The following is a 25,945-nucleotide window of genomic DNA, read 5'->3' on the forward strand; positions in this document are numbered from 1 at the left end:
GAACAAGAGATTTCTAAAAATATTCTGCATTTCACTACTCAAATGAGTCTCAAAGCGGCTTACAATCACCTTCCCTTCCTCTTCGTACAACAGATCCCCTGTGAGGGAGGTGAGGCTGAGAGAGCTCTGACAGAACTGCTCAGTAAGAACAGCTCTAACAGGGCCCAAGGTCACCCAGCTGGCTGCATGTGGAGGAGAGGAGAATCAAGCCTGGCTTGTCAGATTAGAGATCTCCGCTCTTCACCACTACACCAAGCTGGTCCTGCACTTAATACGGATGAACGACAATAACCAGGGTGGTGGGGCAGGGTGGTGTATGTGCGTGGGCGGGAAACAGGAGAAAAGAACAAAAACCAAAACCAGAATCCCTGTCTTTTCTTGCCCACACCATAACGTTGAGCTCGGCACATTCATGCTCCTCCTGAACTGAGTGCATATAACTCTGCCCACAGTAGCAGGCTGCATCGCATACTGTTTAAATGTGGTTTTTATTGATGACATTTTCCAGATCACACATGTAAACCCCCCCCCCCAAGCAGGAATGAAAAGCTTTGCGGCATTTTATCAGCCTTGGGGAGGGGGGTTTCGCTTTAACTCTTTGGCTGCTGCTTATTTCAGGGCTTTGACCACAAAAGGGGCGGGAAGGTTTAAGCTTCGCGTTGTTTCCTCTCTCGGTGGCTGGAAGAAATAAAGTGCTTGCAAATGACTCCAGAGTTTGGCCACTGAGCGTGTCAAACTCGGAGAGGAATTTCATAGTTGCTTAATTGCAGGCATCTTTTTTTTTTTTAAGTGAGTTTTTTTTCTCTCTCAATGTGAAAGCCATTAAAGCCATCATGGTATGCGATGCCTTGCGGAGTAATTTATATCTACAGAGACGGGTCCCTGCCCCCGAGGAATTGGCACAATGTAAATTTTAATAGCGGAGGAGATAAAAGGAAGAGGAAGGAGGGGAAGAAAGAGAAGCGTTAGGAGGGAGGGATGGGAGGGCCGTTCGTTGCTGGCTGCAGAGGGCAATTCCCTTCTTGGCTCAACCAACCGTACAGACCTAAACAGAGCGACACCCTTCCCATCCTTCAGTGGATTTAGTGGATCCCAAATTCAGTGGATTTGACTTCAGTGGATTTAGAAAGGTGCAGCTCTCTTTCGGCTGGAAATCTGAGAGACTTTTTGCACACCTTCAAAATCGCACAATGGTTGCCAATTGAAAACACTATTGATTTGCCATAACGCACGACGTCGTCGACAATCTGCCACACACCTGAAACCAATCTGCAAAAAGTGCTTCCTTGTAGCGCTTTCAGGGAAATCCCCAAAAGTGGATTCACCCTCCGGAAAGCGATACACTCCTGCAACCAATCTGCAACACTAGCGAAAAAGACCTGTGCGTTAACATTGTTGCGGTTTCTACAAAGTCCCTCCCCCTGGCTCTCCTCTCTGATCTTCCGGCGAAGCGATCGCCATTTTTTTTTCTCCGAGCGAGCGGGGATAAACGCACCAGCGAGCCTCTTTCTGTTTAGAGGCTTCCCTGGCTTCAGTCCTTCCCCTTTAGTCACTAAGCACAAACCACAGAAAAGCCCGTTTGCTGATGTATTTTCCCATTAATTTTTACACATTCATTCTGCCGAAAATCGGGCCCGTGAGAGGGGGGGGGGATTTTTTTTTTCACTCGGAGGCAGCGTGGCAACGATCAAACGATCAAACGACAGCTCAAACACATTAGGCAGCTGGATGAGTCTCTCCATTGCAACGAATCTACACAGATTCGTTACAATGGGTCTGTTTTTTGTTTTTTTAAAAAACCTTTCTTAAAGGGAAAGGGGCTGTTTGGGAGCATGCTAACGGCTGCCCATTGGCTGCTTGACGGCCAGGGGCGGGACGAGCTCGGCAATAGCGCTTCCTTTCTAGCGATTTCTGCCGAGACCGGTAGCCTGTGGGAAACGCTACAAAACGCAACTGGATTCCACTACAAAGGCAGGTATGCATAACAACGAATTCCACTATTTTAAATGGCGATTTTTCATTCAGTGACCAATTTGCTACAAAGATCCCGGTGCGTAAAGCCCCTGATAGTTGGTGAAGCACAGAGACAATGAGGCCTCATCCAGGCTGCTCACAGTTCAGACCTCACTTTAATCATAGAATCATAGAGTTGGAAGGGGCCATACAGGCCATCTAGTCCAACCCCCTGCTCAACGCAGGATCAGCCCTAAGCATCCTTAAGCATCCAAGAAAAGTGTGTATCCAACCTTTGCTTGAAGACTGCCAGTGAGGGGGAGCTCACCACCTCCTTAGGCAGCCTATTCCACTGCTGAACTACTCTGACTGTGAAAAACTTTTTCCTGAGATCTAGCCTATATCGTTGTACTTGTAGTTTAAACCCATTACTGCGTGTCCTTTCCTCTGCAGCCAGCAGAAACAGCATCCTGCCCTCCTCCAAGTGACAACCTTTCAAATACTTAAAGAGGGCTATCATGTCCCCTCTCAACCTCCTTTTCTCCAGGCTGAACATTCCCAAGTCCCTCAACCTATCTTCATAGGGCTTGGTCCCTTGGCCCCAGATCATCTTCGTCGCTCTCCTCTGTACCCTTTCAATTTTATCTACGTCCTTCTTTGAGCCCAAACTTAGCAGACGGCCACGAAGAAGTCAATGGCTCTTCAGCCTCAGGTGCCATCTGCAAAATGGGCACAGTAATAATAAAAATTACCACTGGTTTTGGAGGAGTTGGGTTTTCTAGATCCATTCCCATCCAGATTCAGGCCTGTTTTGGGGCCAGGAATGGCCTGGGTCACCCTTTGCTACCTTTGGTGTGTGAGACGGACTGGAGGAGTCTATCCCTGTGGGATCTCCTCTGCTTCCAAGTGGCTTTCAAGACCACTGACCATCGGATCCTTCTGGAGAGGCTGCCCAGGCTGGGTGGAGGTAGCACTGGGAGATCTGGTAGATCTCCTGGAATCGCAGCTCATCGCAGATCAGTTCCCCTGGAGAAAATGGCTGCCTTGGAGGCTGCATAGCATTATACTCCATTGAAGTCCTTCCCCGCCCCAAACTCCTGGCTCTATCCCCAATGTCTCCAGGTATTGCCGAACCCAGAGGGGACACTCTATAATCAACCCAGGAAACTGCTGCATTAGTTCATTAATTAATGCCCCAGACCTTTTCCCCATAGGGAACTTGGGACCACTTACATTTCAAATGCAACAATAGGAACAAACACAATATAAAGTATTTCCAATAGAAGGGGGGATTGGGACCTCAACTTGATAGCAAATTACCTGGGGGGGGACATTAAAACAGCTGGTCAGCACCCTGGTTTGAAAGATTAGCCAAAGTCTGTGTGAAACAGAGCAGCCTTACTTGCCTGTAAAGAATGCTGGAAGGTCTCACAGGGCAAGAACCTCTCAGGAGAGCTGGTTCCAATGAAAATGCCCTGGCCCTGGGGGTTGACGTGGGCAATTTGCAGGCACCTGTAAAAAGCCCTGCCAGGATGACCTAAGGAGGCAAGCGGGGGAGTCATGCTGGGGGCATGGCCCTATGGCATTTGTGCTATGGGGTCCTACAAGATTTGAACTTGTCCCCCATGCCATTTAACATCTGCATTTAACATCAGGCTTCCTCGGGAGGTGGTGGGTTCTCCATCTTTGGAGATTTTAAAACAGACTCTGGATAGCCATCTGACGGAGAGGCTGATTCTGGGAAGGCTCAAGGGGGTGGCAGGTTACAGTGGATGAGCCATTGGGATGTGAGTGTCCTGCATAGTGCAGGGGGCTAGACTAGATGATCCAGGAGGTCCCTTCCAACACTATGATTCTATGATTCTATTCTATAATTCTGCATGGAAACATTGAGATGCCTCCCAATATGCAGGTGACAATCAGGTGATAATTTTGCTCCTTGACAGCTAGGCCAGGTAGGTCTGTGGAAATCCTGAACAGGTGCCTGAACAAGGTAGTAGAAGGGATGAGGACCAATACACTGAAGCTCAGCCCAGGTAATGGAGGTGCTGTTGGTCACTGTGCAGCTAGCATCTCTTGCAGGAAGTGGCCCTCGCCCTGAATTAGCAGGTTGATACCTTGGGAGCATTCCTGGGTCCTGACCTATGGCTGGAGACAGAGGTCTCCTCCAAAACACTTTTGATCAGCCTCAACTGGATCACCCCTTCGCATAGGTCAGACTCCACCCGGAGTCCTGTATGCAGTTCTGGAGGCCTCACTTCAAAAAGGACATGGAGAAAATGGAGAGGGTTCCGAGGAAAGCAACAAGAGTGGGGACCAAGGCCCCTGAGGAAAGGCTGAGGGATTTGGGAATGTTCAGCCTGGAGAAGAGGTGGCAGAGAGGGGCCATGATTTTAAGTCTCTGAAAGGTTGATACTTAGGGCAGAGAACGGTGCCTATGGGTAGCAGAGGATACTTGCAGTAATGGGTTTAAACAACGTGGAGGACAATATTGGCTAGATATCAGGAAAAGAATTTCCACAGTCTACAGTACTTCAGCAGTGGAATGGTCTGCCTAAGGAGGTGGGGAGCTCCTGGCAGTCTTCAAGCAGCAGCTGGACAGATCCTTCTCCTGGGTGCTTTACGCTGATCCTGCACTGAACAGGAGGCTGGACTAGATGGCCCTGCCGCTCTGGCGATAATTGCTCTGTGTTAAGCTCTCTCTTATGTTCATCCTGTACTGCCTCTAAATGTGGAAGTTCTAAAGATCTCTCAGGTTGAATTCTGATTCTTCATCTTAGTTGTGTGTGTGTGTTTTTTTTTTTAAGTCGCTCAAAGGTTGCAAGGCAGTTTCCCCACTAAAAACTCTATAAAACTTGCATTACACTTTGGCACCTCCGCTGCTTGTTTTTTCTCCCGCTTGCCCCCCGCTTCTGGGAACGTGTGAACGGTCCCAAACCAGGCCCTGGGAGTTCCAAAGCAGCCCCAGGAGAGTTAGGCGCCCGGATCCCGATTGGGTTTTTGCTCCTGGAGCCACTTTGAAGACCTCGAAGTGAAGTCTCGGGCTGCTTGTGCTGTTCCTTGCACAGAAAGCGCCTTGAGGAGCAAGTAAAATTAAAACAAATACACAGCCCTCAAGGCTGCCCGCTTACAGTCAATATAACTGCGAGAAGGGGAGGGAGGGGGGGCTGTTCCAGCCTGAAAGGATATTTTACAGAGACTCCAAAAGGTACAAGTGTGACCCATAAAGCTGTCTAAGGTTTTGGGTTGGAGCCACTTGGCAAGAGATGCAGAGGGGGGTGGGTGGGAGGCAGATAGACTCGTACTCCATCTAAGCCGCCCCGTGTGCCTATTGAGTCCTGCGAGCTCCGTCCCTCTGCCGACGATTACACATTTCACGGCTGTCGCGGGATGGGAGCTTGCATGCTGGAGGGTTCATGCCAAAGGATTTGGGGGTGGGGAGGAGGTGTGTTTTGCAGCCCAGCAACCATGAAAGACAAGCGGGCTGAATGCTGTTGGAGTAGAATGTGATTAACAGAGAAGTGAGAACTTGCGGTGCTGAAACAACTTGATTTCGGGTGGATTGTGCGGGCCCAAGGAAGGAAGGAAGGAAGGAAGGAAGGAAGGAAGGAAGGAAGGAAGGAAGGAAGGAAGGAAGGAAGGAAGGAAGGAGGGAGGGAGGGAGGGAGGGAGGGAGGGAGGGAGGGATAGGTGCCCCTTAAATCCCGGTACCCTGGGCTACTGTTGTGTGCATAGCTGAGCAGAATATAAAGGTTGTCCTGCAGGCGGCATATTTCACATGTATATTTCACATAGTTATCTCCTCCAGTGTCCTATTTGGCTCAACAGACTTCCTGCTTTTTGATCACACTTCTACTTGCTTGCCTCCAGAACAGCAGCTGAACAGAAGAAAGACTGCGGAAAACAGCTAGAATACTTCGTTAGGCTTCTCTCTGTGTGTCTCTCTCTGTCTTCCTCTCTGTGAACATAGTTGTTTGCCTTCTTTAAGCAGCGCTCTGCTCTCTCTGCATATTCAAGCTCTGCCAACAGCAACCCCCTAGCTTGTCTGCACAGTCAGGCTGGTCCTTTTTCCATCTCTAGCACACCTGCTGCCCTCTTCTCCCAGCACTGCATTTCTCTGACCTCATTTTGTCTTCTCTATGAGGGATGTATGCATTTCCTCAAATTCAGATCCTCTTTTTAGATGCACACATGCAAAGGAATACCCGTCTGACTTCCAGAGGTCCCTCTGGGGCATGGCACCGTATGATGCTTGAATACCCCATTCCTCAGGAACATCAGGAACTAGCCATGCTCAGAATAGGACATAAGATGGCTGCCAAAGGAGTAGAATGTCGGGGAGGTAAAGGGAGGCCTTCCCTTGTAGAATGTAGGTTGGCATCTCACTGTACAGGATGGCAAATTAATTGCTGGTAAGTGCTTGGTCCAACCTTGGTGTCATGGTTAAGAGTGGCAGCCTCTAATCTGCAGAGTTGGGTTTGATTCCACACTCCTCTACATACAGCTATACCTTGGGCCAGTCATAGTTCTTCCAGAGCTCTCTCAGCCTCACCTACCTCACAGGGTGTCTGTTGTGGGGAAAGGAAGGGATGGCGATCGTAAGCTGCTTTGAAACTCCTTCAGATAGTCAAAAGTGGGGTATAAAAAACAACATCTTCTGTTGATTGGACCAGATGCTCCCTAGGTCCCTCCCACCCTTTGTGATTCCAGATGCATCCTTTGATTCCTTCTAACATCAGAATTCTTTTCATGAGCAGCTTGTCGTTGCAAAAATAATCCCACTTGTAGAAGAAGACTTGGTTCTTATATGCCACTTTTCTCTACCTGATGGAGTCTCAAAGCAGCTTACAATCGCCTTCTAGTTCCTCTCCCCACAACAACAGACATTCTGTGAGGGAGGTGAGGCTGAGAGAGCCCTGGTATTAGAAGAAGAAGAAGAAGAAGAAGAAGAAGAAGAAGAAGAAGAAGAAGAAGAAGAAGAAGAAGAAGAAGAAGAAGAAGAAGAAGAGTTGGTTCTTATATGCCGCTTTTCTCTACCCGAAGGAGTCTTAAAATGGCTTACAGTTGCCTTCCCTTTCCTCTTCCCACAACAGACACCCTGTGAGGTGGGTGTGGCTGAGAGAGCCCTGATATTCCTGCTCGGTCAGAACAGTTTTATCAAGGTCACCCAGCTGGCTGCATGTGGGGGAGTGCGGAATCGAACCCGGCATGCCAGATTAGAAGTCCACACTCCAAACCACTACACCAAACTCTCTCTCCAGGTCCTTGTGACACATCCTTAATGCCCCTTCTTGAACTGCAAGACACAACAACGTATGATGTGAGCCTTACACCATTATACCTTCAGTTGTGTCGCTGTGTTGCTCTGAAGCAGCAGAACAAAATCTGGATTCGGTAGCAACTTGAAGACAAGACAGTTTAATTCTGGGGTTAAGCTTTCACGTGCGTGCATGCAGACAAAATCTTATACCCAGAATAAAACTTTGTTGGTCTTCAAGGTGCACTGGACTGAAACTATTACATTTATAGGTGATTTCCGTTCACTGGCGAGTTTGTGCAAACAGATTAACGATTTTTGGAGCGGCATTTTGAAGAATTGAGTCTTTTAAAATAAAAAATGGTACATCAGAAACAAGCATTAAAGAAATCTGGCATTATTAATAGGAGCATTTTCATTGTGTCAGCAATTTTGACTTATGTACGGTTCAAGAGAGATTTCCCTTTTTCCTCATCCAAAGGCAGCCGGGGGGAGGGGCGGGGGGAGATGGCTTCCAATGATCTGAAGCCCAAAAATCTGTCAAAACAGTAAAGCTTGTTTGATCCCTTGCTACCCTCCGGACATGCTCATAAATCAGGGGAGTTTGTCAGACTGATTATGTAAAGATTTTGCATGTAAAGATTTCGATTATAAATTAATGTCTTGCCCAAAGAGGGGAGATTTTGCTTTTAAACAGAGGTGACTTTAAAAGGGTGTCGGAAATTTAAAGGGGTGATAAAATGTCTCCTCAGCCCTCTGCAGTGGAGGAGTGGCTTCTCCAACCACACTGGGCATTAAAATCTGAAATGTTAAACTTCTTTGAATTCCAAGTTGCTCCAGGGAACGAATCCAACTGAACGTGAATGACAAGTGTGAGGTCTGCTCCTGCCAATAAAAGCCTCCGTCTTCTCACCAAAGGGAGGTGACGCAAAATTATCCCCTCCTGCCTTAGACAATGGAAGAGATGGCTGTGTACCTAGTCCATGGAACTAAAAGGGATATGCTCTGTTTTGCCAAGTCTAAGCCAGGAACCGCCCCTGACTGAGCTAGATCACCTGAGATGAGCAGGAAACACCTTTGTACTCCGCCAGAATGTCCAAAGTGCAGAGAGCCAGCTTGATGTAGCGGTTAGGACTTCTAATCTGGTGAGCTGGGTTTGATTCCCCGCTCCCCCACATGCAGCCAGCTGGGTGACCTTGGGCTCGCCACAGCACTGATAAAGCTGTGCTGACCCAGCAGGAATATCAGGGCTCTCTCAGTCTCACCCACCTCACAGAATGTCTGTTGTGGGGAGAGGAAAAAGAAGGCGGCTGTAAGCCGCTCTGAGACTCCTTCAGGTAGAGAAAAGCGGCATATAAGCACCAACTCTTCTTCTTCAGTAATATCAGGGCTCTCTCAACCTCACCTCCCTCACAAGGTGTCTGTTGTGGGGAGAGGAAAGGGAAGGCCATTGGAAGCCGCTTTGAGACTCCAGGGAGAGAAAAACGGCATACAAGAACCAACTCCTCTTTTATATATATAAAGAACTTGTCCCTTTTGTTCTGCTTTCATACACTATGGCAGGCATTCCCAACCAGGGATTCTGGGGAACTCTGGAGTTCTGCAAGAGCTCCCCAGGGGTTATGTAGCCTTTCCCAAGAGTTCAGATGGCCGTTGACATCACTAGATGTCCCTGAAGCCCCCTTCCCTTGTTGCTTTCTTTCTCCATGATGGAAACAGTAAACAATTGACTGATTGGCTAGCTCCCGCATCTTACTCCCCTGCCCACTTTTCTGTAACTAATTAAACAATGTACCTAATGAGTTTAATCTGTAATGAGTAAATCTGTGGTTTCATAAATATAGTGGATGTCTAGAGGCTTTGGGGTCACTTAGGGGTAGTCAAACTGCGGCCCTCCAGATGTCCATGGACTACAATTCCCATAAGCCCCTGCCAGCATTCACTGGCAGGGTCTCATGGAAATTGTAGTCCATGGACATCTAGAGGTCCGCAGTTTGACTATCCCTTACCTAAAGGATGGTTGCCTTGTTGGGCCTTTGATATTAGCAGACCCAAGATCTATGTCTTAAAATATAAGGTATGGATATTTGGTAGATGTTCTTTAATAATTTGCTTTTTTTGATGTTAAATTTTAAAAAATAAAATGTATATATCTGTTTCCATATATAGGTTGCGTGTTGAAGACTAACTTTGCTAGCATCCTTGTAAAAACCAATTGAAAAAAATACTACACTTATATTGATAAAGCAGAAAGCAAACTTTAGTTATATAAAATTTACATATACATTCTTTTTATGTTATACTAGTTTCAAAGCCCCTTTATAAAAAGGGGTTTTGAAAGGGGGGTTGCCTCGTGCGGCGGTCTGACGCTGCGCGAGGCGCTTCGCGCCTCCCGCAGCGTCAGACAGGCAAGGAGGGAATCCCCAGGGTTGCCTCGGGCGGCGGTCTGACGCTGCGCGAGGCGCTTCCGCCTCCCGCAGCGTCAGACCGGCAAGGAGGGAATCCGCAGCAGCCGCGCTTCGCGCGACTGCTGGGGGTTGCCTCGGCCGGCGGTCTGACGCTGCGCGAGGCGCTTCGCGCCTCCCGCAGCGTCAGACCGGCAAGGAGGGAATCCCCAGCAGCCGCGCTTCGCGCGACTGCTGGGGGTTGCCTCGGCCGGCGGTCTGACGCTGCGCGAGGCGCTTCCGCCTCCCGCAGCGTCAGACCGGCAAGGAGGGAATCCGCAGGAGGGAATCTGCTGGGGGTTGCCTCGTGCGGCGGTCTGACGCTGCGCGAGGCGCTTCGCGCCTCCCGCAGCGTCAGACCGGCAAGGAGGGAATCCCCAGCAGCCGCGCTTCGCGCGACTGCTGGGGGTTCCCTCGGGCGGCGGTCTGACGCTGCGCGAGGCGCTTCGCGCCTCCTGCAGCGTCAGACCGGCAAGGAGGGAATCCCCAGCAGCCGCGCTTCGCGCGACTGCTGGGGGTTCCCTCGGGCGGCGGTCTGACGCTGCGCGAGGCGCTTCGCGCCTCCCGCAGCGTCAGACCGGCAAGGAGGGAATCCCCAGCAGCCGTGCTTCGCGCGACTGCTGGGGGTTCCCGCGCGGCTCGCAGTTGCTCAGCCTGGGAATCGGAGGGACCAATCGGCAGGCGCTTCGCGCCTGCCGATTGGTCCCTCCAATTGTCTGTCGTGAGGAAGGGTCCAACCCGGACCCTTCCTCATCACGGACAAAGCCCACCTCTAGGGGGCTTAACGAATTATATAGTCCGTGGCGCCCGTGGCGCCACGGGCTGTTTAAAGATATAAGGTCTGCATGAGGACATGATATATTCTTTTTTTGTTACAGTTCACTGATGAAGTGTAAATGAAAACGAGGCTGTCGCACCTAGGAACTCGTTCTGCTTATAACAGTTTATATTGTTTGAATAAAGTTTTTGCCATCGCCAGCTTGAAAACTACCTTTTTCTCGTCTACACTGTTCTGAAGGGGCAGGTCATCACATCCAGGGTTCCTTGAAGCCTGTGTCCCGGAGAACATCTTGTACATATTTATTTATTTAGATTTTTATACCGCCCTTCCATACAGCTCTGGGCGGTATAAGTGGACCTACGACACAGACGCTACGCTTGAAGTAAGCGATTCCAAATACAAATAACATCTATGTTTTACCAGTCCTCGGAAAACAATGGATGGGGGGAATTGTTTGCTTTTGTGACCTGGGTTGCATCTACACATCACTCATTGCACTAGCGCAGGGGTAGTCAAACTGCGGCCCTCCAGATGTCCGTGGACTACAATTCCCATGAGCCCCTGCCAGCAAATGCTGGCAGGGGCTCATGGGAATTGTAGTCCCTGGACATCTGGAGGGCCGCAGTTTGACTACCCCTGCGCTAGTGCAATCATTTGCAACTACGGTTGCCATCCTCCAGGCAGAACCTGAAGATCTTCTGCTGTTGCCATTGATATCCAGATGACCAAGATTCATTCTCTGTGAAAAATGGTTCCTTTGGACAGAGGGGAGGACGGCTGACTTCTCCCCCCAGGTTCCGCCCCCAAAATCTCCAGGTATTTCCCAAGCCAGAGCTGGCAACCCTATTTGCAACTGGGTTTCCCTGTGGATATGGCAATCCTGTTGCAAAGGATTGCTATAGCCAGAAGAGGGTGCAAGATCCAGGGATGGATGGCTACAGCCCTGGTTTTTGCGCATACTGGAGGCTGCTGTGCTTCATAGAGTCCAACTGAGCGAAAACAGGACAAAAACATTGGAAGTGCCACTGCCCAGAATGAATAAAAGCCTCGGTGAATATACAAACAGGAAACACAATTGAAATATTAGAATCATAGAACTATAAGGGTCATAAAGGGTCATCTAGTCCAACCACTGCACAATGCAGGATGCTCACAACTACAAATTGTAGGCAACCTTTGTGAGATTGCCGACTGTCCTGACCCAGCTCTGATTCTGCAAGGTGTCCTGCTGGAATAGGGCAATTTCCGCGCGGAAGCAATGCTTGTAAACGTGCAAAGGTAAACCACACGTTTGGCTGCTTCCTGACGGGAGACTCTCCCACCTTATCCCACCGTCTTGTCGTGGCTTTTTGCTTCCCAATGAGGCAGCGGTGAAGAGTGGACAACCCACTGGTTTCCCCCTGCTTCTTGGGTTGTCAATCAATGTAAGCGACCAATCCCCTCACAGCGGGGATTTTGTGGACTCAAAAGTCCCTCCCGAGTCCCCAAATCAATTTTTATTTTAAAAAATTAAACTTCTATGTTGCTACAGAGACACACCACAACAACAAAACATTTTTCTTGATTTCTTTTGAGGACTCTTTTTATGATGGTCTCAATTCATGTTCTGGGAGATTTCTGATAGGCTTAAGTTGGCCACAATGATTGGACCCTGAGGATTGTGTGCTCACAAAACAGAATAAAAATACAGAACACGGACGCCATGCTAATAGGGAGATGTTTGCTTCATAACACAGCCCCCCATCTTTCCCCATTCATGCCCTCCCACCATAAAATAAAAACATGAATGTGCTTTAGGCCGCTCCCAATAATACTGTGTACACTGAAGAGAACATGACAGTACATTTTATCTCCACTGAAACACAGGCACATCGGCTTGCATTCCCGTAGCAATGCAGACTGCGCCATTTTAAAAAATTGGTGTTCCGGAAATGGAGAGGAGAGGGTGGGTGCATGGCTGGGGAAACCACTAGCGAGACTGTTATGCTTTTCTTCATCCAGTTAGGCTTGCCTCAGTTTTCACCTCGTTGTGCTTTGTGACAAGAAAGGGGAAGCGGATTCTCCCGCTTTCCCTTAACACAGGACAACGGGGACAAAAACCCGTGCCAACCCCTGGTTGCCGACGACATTATGAGGAAGCAGCATTAAAACCCTTGAACAATGAGAGGCTGGGCAGGGGCAAATTCCTCATGTGGAAACGGTCTGGCTTCCCTGATGAAGGCAGCCCCTTGGAGAGAGACAAAAGCAGCCACGAGAAAACACCAGTCAAGATCACTTACGTGTCAATACATCACTTAAGTGTCAATGTATTGATGATACTTATCAGCTGGTCGCTTTTTTGTTTTTGTTTTGTTTTTATTTTTCTGTAAATGCTTTTTATAAGAACAAAGAACAATTAAAAAATTGATAAAAAAAAATAAAAGATCACTTACGTGTCCAAATGGATCCAGATGATTGTTGGTGAGTTTAAGCTTCTGGAAGGACACCAGCTGGCGCATCCAGTGGGCTCCAGTGGCAGGCGAGTCGGGGTGAACGTACAAGCGTCCGGGCATTGCGGGCTCTGCCTTTCCAGCCACCATCCTGTTCCCAAAGGAGAAGAAAGATGTTGATATTCCATGAGAAGCTGGAGTGTTTAATTGATTTATTTAGGACAAACACCTTTTCTCTGTCCATGGCAGCCTTTCTCAACTTTCTTATCATTGAGAAGCCCCTGGAGCATTCTTCAGGCTTTGAGAAGCCCCAGAAGTGGTGCCATTGTGCAGAATATGGCTGGGAAGCAGAGCTGTGGACAAGCCCACCCTTTCCCACCCCCTCCAGGACCATAATTGGCCATTTTGGGAGGGGGTGTGGGGGTTGACATGACCATATATGGTCATATCACCTGTTAAATATTTGTTTTAAAAATATAAAAAAATAATTAAGTCTCATCCATTCAGGAAACCCTTCCAGGGCAGTCAAGAATGTCCGGGTTTCACAAAACCCTGCTGGAGAAAGCCTGGCCTATCTTATTTATATTCTGCCCTCCTTCCAAGGAGCATCCAGGGCTCCCTGTGAGATAGCATAAGCTGAAAGAATGAAAGCCTAAGGAGGTGGTGAGGGGGACCTCACTGGCGGTCTTCAAGCAGCGGCTGGACAAATTCTTATCCTGGATGCTTGAGGCTGATCCTGCCTTGAGCAGGGGGTGGGACTAGATGGCCTCTGTGACCCCGTCCAACTTTATGATTCTGCCTTGGACTAGTGCATCTCAAACATATCTACCTCACAGGGTTTTTGTGAGGAAGAACCATGCACACCACCATGAGTGGGAAATCACAACAAATCCATTGCAGCACATCAGAAAGAAGGAAGCGCTGATGCTCACTCCATGTAACACCTGTGCCTGCTCCAGGAGAATTTCAGCACAGTTGCTTGCTGGGCCATTGTGGAGGCTATGGGTCGGGTTGCAGCCTTCAGGCAGAGCCTGGAGACCTCCACGAATTGCAGCTGACACCCTACCATTAAAACTGGAAACTTCCCCAAGACGCTCACGCCAGCCCTGTCCTTGGGAAATTCCTGGAGATCTGGGGGTGGGGTGGGGTTGCCATCTCTGGGTAGGGAAATCCCTGGATACTTTAGGGTGGAACCAGGAGTGGGCGGGATTTGGGGTGGAGAGGGTTTTCATTGGAGTGTTCTCCTATGAAGTCCACCTTCCTAAGCAGCCATTTTCTCCAGGGGGAAAATATTCTTTGGGAAATGTTACATAAGCACAGCCCCTATGTCTATTTTAAAGGCATTTCTTTCTCCCCCTCACCTTGCTCCAAAACCCAGATCCACTTAGCCTGGAGATGGGCTGTACTTCCAGGGGATTCCCTAGAATGGAGCCTGGGAAAGGCAGAATTTGGGGGGAGAAGGGAGCTTGGTGGAGATGTCACAGATGCTTTCCTCTCAAAGGAGTCTCATCTGGAGCCCTATTAATCATGCAGAGAAGCTCCTTGGTTATGCAGATTAGTGACTGCATTAGAGAAAAAAGTCACTGGCAAAACTACAGGGGGCAGGGCTATGAATTGTACCATGCAGAAAGCATTGCAGTGTAGTTTTTCAACAGACTATATTCAATGCAGAACAACGATTGTAGTATAATACAGCGGTCTAAACTGGTTGTTTTTTAAACTGTTTTATTTGGCTCCATGCAAAATACAAGCAGGTGCCATCCTTGGCAATCTCCCCCTGGAGGACAGCAAGGCTCCATTCTGGGATGATCTCTTTCTGGTAGAAGCAAATGGGCTAAGGATCTTTGGTCAGTGGTGGGCTCCCTGCCAGGCTAGGGAAGGGGCTCAACAGATCCTCCACCCTTACTCTCCTTGATGGTAGCAGCACAGTTTGCTTCAAGCCGACCAGCTCTTCCTTCATAGCCGCAGAGCCCGTGCCTGCTAGGAGATTCCCAAGCGAAGGTGGAGGTTTCAAGGGAGATTCCCCCCCCCCCACTTCAATTGTGCACTACCAAACCAAACTAGGCTTGCACCACATGGATAAAGCACCACGCAGGGATGGAGATTTGATCTCCAACACTCATCCTTCTACCAGCAGACATTCCCTCACCATTTGTTGTCACAAAATTTGTACCGATGGTCATCTGCAGGAACAATATCGATCAGCAGGATGTATTTGGTTTTCGGGTTCATTCCCGTGACTTTAACTTTGTAACTTGGAAACATCCTCCTTATGGAAAGAAAAAAAAAGGAAGAGATTAAAATGTTGCTTGAAAGCCAGAAGTACAGCTGTTGCGCTTCAAAGGACGCGCTCTAATCCACCCATGACATGGATGTATTGCACCCACAGAGCACTTATTGCTTTCCTTCATTCACACCCTGCCTTTCTCCCGAATTGGGGACCTTAAGCAAGTAATGTTGTTTTATTCTTGGCTGTTTTATCCTAACAACAACCCTGTGAAGTAGTTTAGGCGGAGAGGATGTGATGGCCACCCAGCAAGCTTCCACTGCAAAGGAGCCTTGAAAAGCCAAGCAAACCGGTGGTTCAGGCTTGGTAAGCGGAAGTGCTTTGTCACATAATCGAAAATCCACTGATGGAATTAATTTTTATTTGCAAAACAGGAAAATCTGCTCCTAAAATGCATTGAAAGTGGTTTATCCAACGTGTGCAGAATGGCTCTTATATGGCCTTCCTTTTGAGGATTAGGGGTAGTCAACCTGTGGTTCTCCAGATGTCCATGGACTACAATTCACATGAGCCCCTGCCAGCAAATGCCCTGGATTAGAAAATCCGAGGCTCACATTCTTGCTCTGCACAGAAAAAAACTATACTGGAAGACTAATAAGAGACAACAACCCATCGTCAATCATGCCAGCTGTGTGACCTTGAGCTAATCACAGTCCTGTTACTGTTTTTGCAGAGCAGTTTCTCTCAGGGCTCTCTCACCTCCCTCACAGGGTGTCTGATGTGAGGAGAGGGAAGGAATGGCGAATGTAAGCCGCTTTGAGACTCCTTTTGGGTAGAAAAAAGCAGCATACAAGAACCAATTCCTCTTCTTCTTCAGTAATATCAGGGCTCTCTCAGCCTCACCTCCCTCACAGGGTGTCTGTTGTGGGGAGAGGAAAGGGAAGGCGACTGTAAGCCGCCTTACAACTCCTTTAGGTAGAGAAAAGCAGCATACAAGAACCAATTCCTCTTCAGTAATATCAGGGCTCTCTCAGCCTCACCCACCTCACAGGGTGTCTGTTGTGGAGAGAGGAAAGGGAAGGCAAATGTAAGCTGCTTTGAGATTTCTTCAGGTAGCGAAAAGCAGGGTATAAAAACGAGCTCTTCTACTTCTTCAAACAGCAGGTGTGGGGGAATTCCAACCAGTGAAGCAAACTCCAAAATAGAAATACAGTGATGGGGAAACTTCACCTGTCAAACTTTCAGTCCGTTATGCAGCTTTCAAAGACATACGAGCCATGCCAGGCCAAAAAGGTGGCAACCCTCGCAACACGAAACAGAGCTTACAGGTGCAGCGGGAGAGATGTCTGCAGAAGGAAGGACCCAGGTACGTTGGAAGGGCTGGTATCCCCATTCTGAAGACTCAAGTGGAGAGAAGGGCATGGAGGCAGCTCATGGACAAGGTAAAATGGGAAGTTGCAGGTGAATCTCTCAGGGGCTTTTCGCACGCCTTCAAAATCGCACAATGGTTGCCAATTGAAAACGCTACTGATTTGCCATTATGCACAACGTTGTTGACAATCTGCCACACACCTGAAACCGATCCGCAAAAAGCGCTTCCTTGTAGCGCTTTCAGGGAAATCCCCAAAAGTGGATTCACCCTCCGGAAAGCGCTACACTCCTGCAACCAATCTGCAACACTAGCGGGAAAGTTCTGTGCGTTACCATTGTTGTGGTTTCTGCAAAGTCCCTCCCCCTGGCTCTCTCCTCTGATCTTCCGGCGAAGCGATCGCCATTTTTTTTTCTCCGAGCGAGCGAAGTTCAACCCACCAGCAAGCCTGTTTAGAGGCTTCCCCGGCTTCAGTCCCTCCCCAGAGCTGTTTAGTCACTAAGCACAAACAACAGAGAAGCCCGTTTGCTGATGTATTTTCCCTTTATTTTTTACACTGTTTTCGGCCGAAAATCGGGCCCGTGAGGGGGGGGATTTTTTTTTTCACTTGGAGGGAGCGTGGCAACGATGAAACGACAGCTCAAACACACCTGCCAGCTGATGGGTCTCTCGTTGCAACGAATCAACACATATTCGTTGCAATGGGTGTGTTTTTTTTTTTAAAAAACCTTTCTTAAAGGGAAAGGGGCTGTTTGGGAGCATGCTAACGGCTGCCCATTGGCTGCTTGACGGCCAGGGGCGGGACGAGCTCGGCAATAGCGCTTCCTTTCTAGCGATTTTTGCTGAGACCGGAAGCTTGTGGGAAACGATAGAAACGCAACTGGATTCCACTACAAAGTCAGGTATGCATAATGACGAATTGCACTATTTTAAATGGCGATTTTTCGTTCCGCAAACAATTTGCTACAAGGATCCCGGTGCGGAAAGCCCCTCAATATTCAGGTGGCCCCAACGTCTTGTTTCCATTCGCCTCGAGCAGATTCCCAACCCCTTCTAGTCACAAATTAGATATCTATACCTTATATCAGGGGCAGCCAAACTGTGGCACCCCAGATATCCATGGACTACAATACCCATGAGCCACCCCTGCCTTATAGGGTTGCCCAGTCTAGGTTGAATAATTTGTAGAGTCAGCATGGTATAGTCTACAGGGGTAGTCAAACTGCGGCCCTCCAGATGTCCATGGACTACAATTCCCATGAGCCCCTGCCAGCATTCGCTGGTCTATAAAAACCTACATGGGGATAGGTTATGGGATGGGAAGGACCTCAGCATGGCATGACGCCATATAGTCCCCCCTCCAAAACAGCCATTTTCTCCAGGGAAACTGATCTCTTTTGTCTGGAGGTCCGAAAATCCTGCGAGATCTCCAGGCCCTAACTGGAAGCTGGCAACCTGAATGCTTAACGTTTTAACTGTTATTAGGTTCTAAGTTGTCATTGGTAAGCCTCTTTGGGCATCTTTTAAAAATTGGACGGGCAATATTAAAATCCACTCCAAAAATATTCTCCTCAGTTATTTTCTGTCAGCCATTTTGGATTCCTTGGGAGATGTTACATAGCTTCGTGTATCATTTTAAATCCATTTCTTTCTCACCTCGCTCCAAAAAAACAGATGGTCGACAGAAACCATATTAACGTCTCCAACAGCAGACCTCTCTTCCCAGGTCCCTGGGAACACATGCATACATCGCTTTACGAATTTGCCTCAAAAAAGAATGCTACGGTTACACAGGATAACCCATTCGGGCCTAATGTTCTCAATCTTCATGCAGAAAATATTGATACTGGTAGACTAAGAAGAGGAGAGGACACGGAGACCAAAGGAGAAGTTTTGTTTGTGGGGGCCGAACGAATGTCGTCGTCCGAGCCGCCATTTTGTAACCACTCGGGCAGAAGTCCACAAAATGGGCTCCTTTTAGAAGGCCTTTGAATCAAGCCTTTCTAACACCCTGCATAAATTCCAGGTGTTTACTATGTAATTAGTTTGGCCTTGAAAAGGAGTCGGTTTACCAACATCCATCTTTGATTTCCATTCATAAGCTTTGCACTCCGCTTAACCTTGGGCGCAGGTAAGCACCTGAATAAATACAGTAGGATATTTCAGTTTGCAAAATACACAGACTAATTCACACTTTCGGACTGGGGGAAGGGGGAAGCTACAGAAGGAATCCAATTTTAAGGCCAAACGTTTCTTTTAATTTTTTGTTTTGTTATTTTAAATTAGACCTTAAAAAAAAAAAAAAAAAGATTCACGCCCCAAAGTGAAAACTAAAAAAAGCATGGCAGAAGTTTCTTCGGCATAATTTTTAACATAGCCCTGGAAGATTCTACAAGGATATTTATGGCCCCAACTTCTGAACGGCTTCTTTCGTCTTCCCCCCTCGAACGCTCCCCCCTCCCTCCGAACCGGCAACGGCTTTCTAAACCGTGGCCTATCCAGGCTGCTAAGGGAGCCGGATCTGATATACTGCAAATGTTAAGTGCTTTTTAATGGCATTTAAAATTAAGCTTTAGCATATGGAATTCATATCGGGTAGACAAGTCTGAGTTTATAACGTTTTTTAGAATAGCCCTCTAAAATAAATAGAGGGGGCCAAAGCACTCCCGTAATATATACAGCTGAAATTCTTCAAGGATAACAAATTAGACCTTGCATCTGATCTCAGGTGTCGCTTCTCTGCCAAACGGCTCCCTCGCTGTCTTTGGTAGCGTTCGTTCCGACCAAATCCGAAGGGTCGGGGGCCCTTGGATCCTGCCGGTTGTCTGCGGCCGCTTCCAAGAAAAACGGCAGGCACCCAAGTTAAAAAATTCTGGCTGCATCTCGCCATTTCATCATTATTATTAGCTGCTGGGGTTTTGGCATCTGCCAGCAAAGTGCCAGCGACTCGTCTCTCCGGTTTCCTTAATGAAAACATATTTCTCAACCTCTTGGCAAAAGCTGGCTTCTCCATAAAATGTTTGGGGCAATAACATGGGGAGGGGCAGGTCATGAATTTCTTTCTTTGAGGGATGGAGACCCCTCCTCCCCCCCCCCAGAGCGAAGTCCAAAGTGAATGTTGTCATAAGAGCCACACTGAAGTGGAGTTTGTGGGATGTTTCTCTTCCCCCCTTGGTGCAGCCGGCTTGAGGGAGACCAAAGCGTACAGCCCCATCTGGAATGTGGGACCGGAGAGGTTTGGCTGTGGCAGGAGAGGCCTGTGCCCCCCGCCAATACCTTTGTTCACTCTTGAGAAGGGCAGACTGTAAGAAGGGCTCTTTCTCCAGTTGCGGTTTCCTTGCTTGTGGAACAGCACAGGGGGAGAGAATGGCACATGTCTGGCGTACCCACAGCCACGCTGACCACCTGTCGGCGCTGGGAAGCCAAACATGGGTTTGTGGGGCTCCTGGCAGGCCACAGAGGGGGCTGGCGTGAAGAACGTAGATCTCCTCTCAATATGTCCGCTTCAATCAGTCTAAGAAGAACTTTCACACCTGTGTCACATCCCAAATGAACTGTCACGCAGCAAGATAAGTAAGGATTTTTGTGTGGTCTCCATCTCCCTCTACAGCAGTGGTTCTCAACTTGGGGGTCGGGACCCCTTTGGGGGTCGAACGAGCCTTCCGCAGGGCAAGCAGCTTAACCAGTGGGGGGGGGGCGCCATCCACACAACAGCCTTGTAGGGTAGATCGAGATAGATTTCGCAGGATTAGGAAGGTTGAGAACCACTGCTCTATGCCAAGCTACAAATCCCCTTTGGAAAAGCCATGACATTTAAACAGGATTGTTTTTTAAAGAAACGATTTGATTTGTGGTGAAGATATGCCCTCAAAGACAAGAAAAAAAGAAGAGCTAGTCTTTTATACCCCGCTTCTCACTACCCAAAGGAATCTCAAAGCGGCTTACAAACACCTTTCCCTTCCTCTCCCCACAACAGACACCCTGGGAGGTAAGTGGGGCTGAGAGAACCCTAAGAGAACTGCTCTACAAGGATAGCTTCTGAGAAAATGTGTCTGGCCCAAGGTCACCCAGCTGGCTGCATGTGGAGGAAAAGGAGGGGGGAATCGAACCCGGGTCTTCAGACTGGAGCCTGCCCCTCTTAACCATCACGCCACACTGGCTGGTGAAGCTAGGGCATATCTTCACCATGATTAGCTGTAAATTCAAAATAAGAAGTGGGAACTCGGTCAGTATCTACAGCTCATCGCCACCGGATATGTTTATGGCTTTTTCAAAAGAGGAGGACGGTGGCTGTGATAGCCAAGCGCAGCAGCTGCATGCTCCGAAGCAGCCTGTCAGATGTCGGGGGACCTTGTACATGGGGGAAAGCTCATGCTAGACCAGGGGTAGTCAAACTGCGGCCCTCCAGATGTCCATGGACTACAATTCCCAGGAGCCCCCTGCCAGCGAATGCTGGCAGGGGGCTCCTGGGAATTGTAGTCCATGGACATCTGGAGGGCTGCAGTTTGACTACCCCTGTGCTAGACTACTGAGCTATGACCAGTGCTAATAAATATTTATGTTAGCAGCCATCAATCCACAGGGGAGGCTCCCTTCATCATGAACTCCCTCCTGGGGTCCACCTGTTGACTGAGACTGCTCAAAGCTTTGTTGCCCAATCACATCAATACCCAATTGCCATGAGGCCTTTCTGAAATCCAGGCTTAACTTTCCCTGAAGGAGAATCAGATTAGTTCCAGAACATGCCAGACTACACATGGAAGTAAACTACAAGTTTAAATTACAAGTTTAAACTACAACGATATAGGCTAGATATCAGGGAAAATATTTTCACAGTCAGAGTAGTTCAGCAGTGGAATAGGCTGCCTAAGGAGGTGGTGAGCGCCCCCTCACTGGAAGTCTTCAAGCAAAGGTTGGATACACAACCTTTCTTTTCTTGGATGCTTTAGGATGCTTAGAGCTGATCCTGCGTTGAGCAGGGGGTTGGACTAGATGGCCTGTATAGCCCCTTCCAACTCTGTGATTCTGTGATTCTGTGATTCTATGTAACTAGACATTCCCCCCAAAATTGTAGGATCCACAATCTCTCCCCTCCCCCCAAAAAAATCCCCCAGCATCCCCCCCTCTCAGAGGAACTGTGCATTGGACTTTGCAGAGCCCTAAATCTTCAGTGTGGGAGAAGGACCACTGATTCATGCCACCCCCTGGAACTGAGAGAGCTGTCACGCCCAAAGCTTTCCAGCTGGTGGCAGAAGGAGGGCCCATCCCTCTGAACCCTCTACTGCTTTCTTCCACTGATGCTGCAAAAGGGGGATTGGTAGGTGGAGGAGAGGAGATGTTACATTGTGTATTGCTGATGTTTTCCATCATCTTTGCCTTAGGGGACTTTCTTCCCCATGTTGATTTGTCCCTTTTGCAGCTATGCCAAACCCTTTTTAAAAATTTTAAAACTCTCCACCTCCTTTTCTGCCCCAAACAGTTCTCAAGACAGTCAAAATGAGCACAGTAATGCAAGTTTGGCTGTATCCAAATTTATTCAGTAGAAAAAGAAGAGATGTTTTTTGGTGTCCCACATTTTAATACCCAAAAGAGTCTAAAAGTTGTCTTTCCTCTTCCCACACCCTGTGAGGTAGGGAAAGCTGAGAGAGCTCAGAGAGAACTGTGACTGGCCCAAAGGTCACCCAGCTGGCTGCATGTGGAGGAAGAGGGGGGAGGGGGGAATCAAACCCAGTCCACAACATGACACTGGCTCTCCAACACAATACAGTCCTAACCATCTCATACTGAGTTCCTTTTTCTGATAATTCCTAACATGGAGTTGGTCTTTTTCGGTGTTGCTGTATAATGTCAACGTTGTCAAGAGCTGTCCTCCGTAACCTAAGCTCCCATGCCAGTCAGTCAAAGCAGCTCAGATCCAATCAGAGGTTTTATCTTGGTGCATACTGCTTGTCATATTTACATTTTATCAGATTCCCTGGTCACCCCAGTTTGGAGAGATCCTGCGTACTGTTCTAGGGATCAGGTGTACGGATTTCAGACTTGCACTTTCTGCTTTTTCATTTAAAAAAAACAACAACCCTAGACTTTCCTGCCATGGAAATATTATAATCCAATTGGCAGTCCATTTAAAATCAATGTTTATAAATCATTTGTTTATATCTTTACACCGCTCCATGGTATAAATAAAAGGCTAAGGGGTGTGGGGGTGGGCTCAGTCTGGGATGGGGGGGGCAATGATTGGCCCCTTGGCCCGGACTGACAAGCGGAGGGGCCAATCGGAAGATCCAAAGCCGGGAGGGGGACGGGTGGACTCGGGGGGGGGGGCGAAGCCCTTATAGATGGGCTTTGAAGCCTAGTTTATTTATAATTAAGTGATTTATGAACATTGATTTTAAAAATTCAGTAGAATGTTGATTTTAAATGGACTGCCAATTGGATTATAATATGCTGGAGGGCGTCACCCCAAGGGTCGGTGACGCCCTCCAGCGTACTATAACTCAACATGACTAGGTGCTTATGCAGGGGATACCTTTACCTTTATTTATAATTAACTGCACAAAATGTTCCTGTGTCTGGTGTATATCACAACAGACTCTGTTTGTTTTCCCATGTTGAATTTCTGCCTCTTAGATATATAAATTAAAATATAGGTCTGACCAGTGTTGCCGCCTCGCATGGTCTATTTTGGTGGAGCACCAAAAGTGCAGCTGGCACTTGTCTCCTGAACCTGGAGCAGAGCAGGCCTGCCCCATGTTTTGTGGGCTGCCAGAGGCTCGATTGTATATATGCTGGGGATAATTCAGCCGTCGCTCCCTTTCTAGAATCTCAAGCAGAGAAATCAGTTTTCCCAGCCCTACTTTCTGAACCTACGCGTGAAAATGCAGGGAACTTAGCCTGGGAGCTTCAGCATACAAAGCAAGGGCTATACCACTTTATCACATCCCTTTCCCCCCGTGGAAAGAAGCAGAAACAAGATGGCATTGAGCCCTTGGGGGGATGCATCCAGTTTGTTGATTCACAAACTCTTTGTGAATTTCTTCCAGGCCAGGCTGGATTCTGGAGATTTTTGGTGTGTTGGCGGGAATCACCCGGGCATGAAATTGGTCACTGTGCGTAGGAAGGTAGTTCTGAGTGTCCTGCATAGAGCATGGTAGTAATCAGACTAGATTACCCTGGAGGTCCCTTCCAACTCTATGATTCTAAGTTGTGTGGGTTTGATATATAGACAAATGTCTCATTTAAGCCTTTGGCTTTCTTCAGGTGTGAGAATTATGGTTGCTCTAGTGAAGCTGTTATGCCCTTCCTCCTCCTCTATAACCAAAATTAACCTTTCTTTCCTCCGGTTGCCACTGGCAACCAACAGTTTGGAAGGTTGGGGACATGGGACAGGCATCATTTGCCATAGAGTTTCCAGTAATGCCTAGAGTGTCATGACATCACTTCCAGGTTTTCCCAGCATGTGCTGTAGTGCTGTCAGGTCAATGGCAAATTTTTAATGTCTTGTTTTCCCCACTGGAGGCCAGTGTGACGGCAGGCAACAGGATCCTCCAGCCCCAAGCAGGAAACGGGCACCCCTATCCCTTCCCTAGGCCACCTACTGAATTATTAATTTATCCCACAATGCAATGCCACACACCCCTTTCATGAGTGCTTGCATGAGACCCATAAAAATACCCTTTCTTACTGCCCCATCCCAAACCAACAAACCATCTTTAAAAAATACAAGCTTAAAAAGGTATAAGCCCTCTTCAAAGCCAACAAACAAGGCCACCAGTTAGTCGACACAAAGGGACTTTGGGGGACTTGCTGAAGACGCCACGGGAAAATACCTGTTGCAACCTCACTGGGCAGAAAGACACCTTTCTAGACCTACCGACTCTACCAATTTTAGGGCGTAACTTGATGACATTATAATACTCTGTTCTCAGACTTGGGTCACCCTATGGGAAGACAGGAGTCAAGACAGGAGTCACTGGAGAAGACAACAAGACAAAGGCAGCAGGAAACGAGAAAGACCCACCGGGAGTTGGGGTGACTCCATCAAGGAACCCCTGGCCCTCCTTTGGCAAGAGCAAGGCTGTTTACAGCAGGAGATTTGGGAGGGCACGCATCCTTAGGTTCACCACAAGTCTGAAGCCACTTCAACACTTCATACATACAGAAAGAGACACATAGAGAGACACACACACTAAAGGGAGCTTTGTTTAGGATTGCGTCATTATGCTATCCGTTTCAAACGCACTGTCGAAATAGTCCCTGTTCTGTAATCTCATAAATCTCGTGCATGAAATGCAGATGAGACAGACGCCTCGGGCAAATACTCTCCCCAGGAAGGTATTTGGATAAAGTAAATAAGGTTGTACTCAGCGTAATTAATATCTGTGGGATTTCAGGTGGTCTTCATTCTGCCATTCTTTACTGAACATTGCCTCCTGGTTTTACAATCCAGCTTTAATGCTCTGTTTGCTCTGCGCATCACTGTGCCCTTCTCGGCTCCTGTAATGTTTCGTGTACATGCGCTGTTCTCTGATTTTGCGGGGATGTGTTATCCTGTTCTTCCTGCATTGTTTTAGGTGTCCTTCCCCTTGCGTTTTCAGGGAGAAAACCCTATTCTAAATAAAGCAAATAAATAAATCAATGCTATCTTCTCAGTGGAGTTGGCTCACACGTTCAGCTGTAGTTCCCAATGAACAAGACCTCAAAACGGACACATAAGAATCTCTCTTCTGTATATTCCAAACATATGACCATTGCTTAAAAAGCAACAAGCTAAATAGCAGGTAGCTGAGATCCAGCATGCTGCAGCAGTTAAGAACTACAAACTGTAGGCTGGAGAGCTAGGTTTGATTCCTGACTCCTCCTCTTCCATCTGAAGTCTGCAGGGCAACCCTGGTTCAGTTACAGTTCTCTCCGAGCTCCCTCAGCCTCACCTCCCTCACAGGGTGTCTGTTGAGGGGAGAGGAAAGGATTGTAAGCCGCTTGGAGACTCCTTCAGGGAGACAAAAGTGAGGTATGAAAACCAGCTCTTCTTCTTCAGTTTCAGTCTTAATATCTGTACTGCATTGTATGCTTTCTCAGAAATTGTTACAACAGCCTTGGGGGGCAGGACATCATAGGCCAGGATTATGAACAATGGAACAGAGGGACTGAGGTTATGGGAGCTCAGGTAGAACTGTGACTGGCCCAAGGCCACCTGAAGGAGGGAGAGCCGTGTCTGCTATCCAGAGCTCCTTGGAAGGAAGGCAGATGTCAGTCAGTCCCAGCACGGCACGGCCCAGCATGCTGACACTGAAACATTATCCTGGCCCCCAGGCAAGTTTCTGGGCCAAATTCCACGGGCTGGTCTGGGAGCACCAACTCCACATCGGAGAGAGGCCTGGGATCGTGCCAGGCGCCCCTCCGAAAGGATACTCCTGGGGTCCCATCCTGGCCATCTTTTCAGTTTGTTGGCTCACATTTAGGACACCGATTCGCAGCCACAGCAC

At 48.2% G+C, this 25,945-nt stretch overlaps 1 protein-coding gene across 2 annotated transcripts in view; it reads right to left on the reverse strand.

Annotated features, from left to right (window-relative positions):
• The window catches only part of TBX4 (T-box transcription factor 4), a 96,849-nt gene that overhangs the window by 23,578 nt on the left and 47,326 nt on the right, over positions 1 to 25,945 (reverse strand). For both annotated transcript variants that reach the window (XM_077311975.1, XM_077311974.1), the window contains exons 4-5: positions 15,014 to 15,133; positions 12,868 to 13,015 (exon numbers count right to left, since the gene is read on the reverse strand). In XM_077311975.1, coding sequence (XP_077168090.1) covers positions 12,868 to 13,015; positions 15,014 to 15,133 — 268 coding nt within the window. The remainder of the gene's footprint in view (positions 1 to 12,867; positions 13,016 to 15,013; positions 15,134 to 25,945) is intronic.

Source organism: Paroedura picta, chromosome 15 (assembly GCF_049243985.1).
Source record: "Paroedura picta isolate Pp20150507F chromosome 15, Ppicta_v3.0, whole genome shotgun sequence".
NCBI classification, from domain to species: Eukaryota; Metazoa; Chordata; class Lepidosauria; order Squamata; family Gekkonidae; genus Paroedura; species Paroedura picta.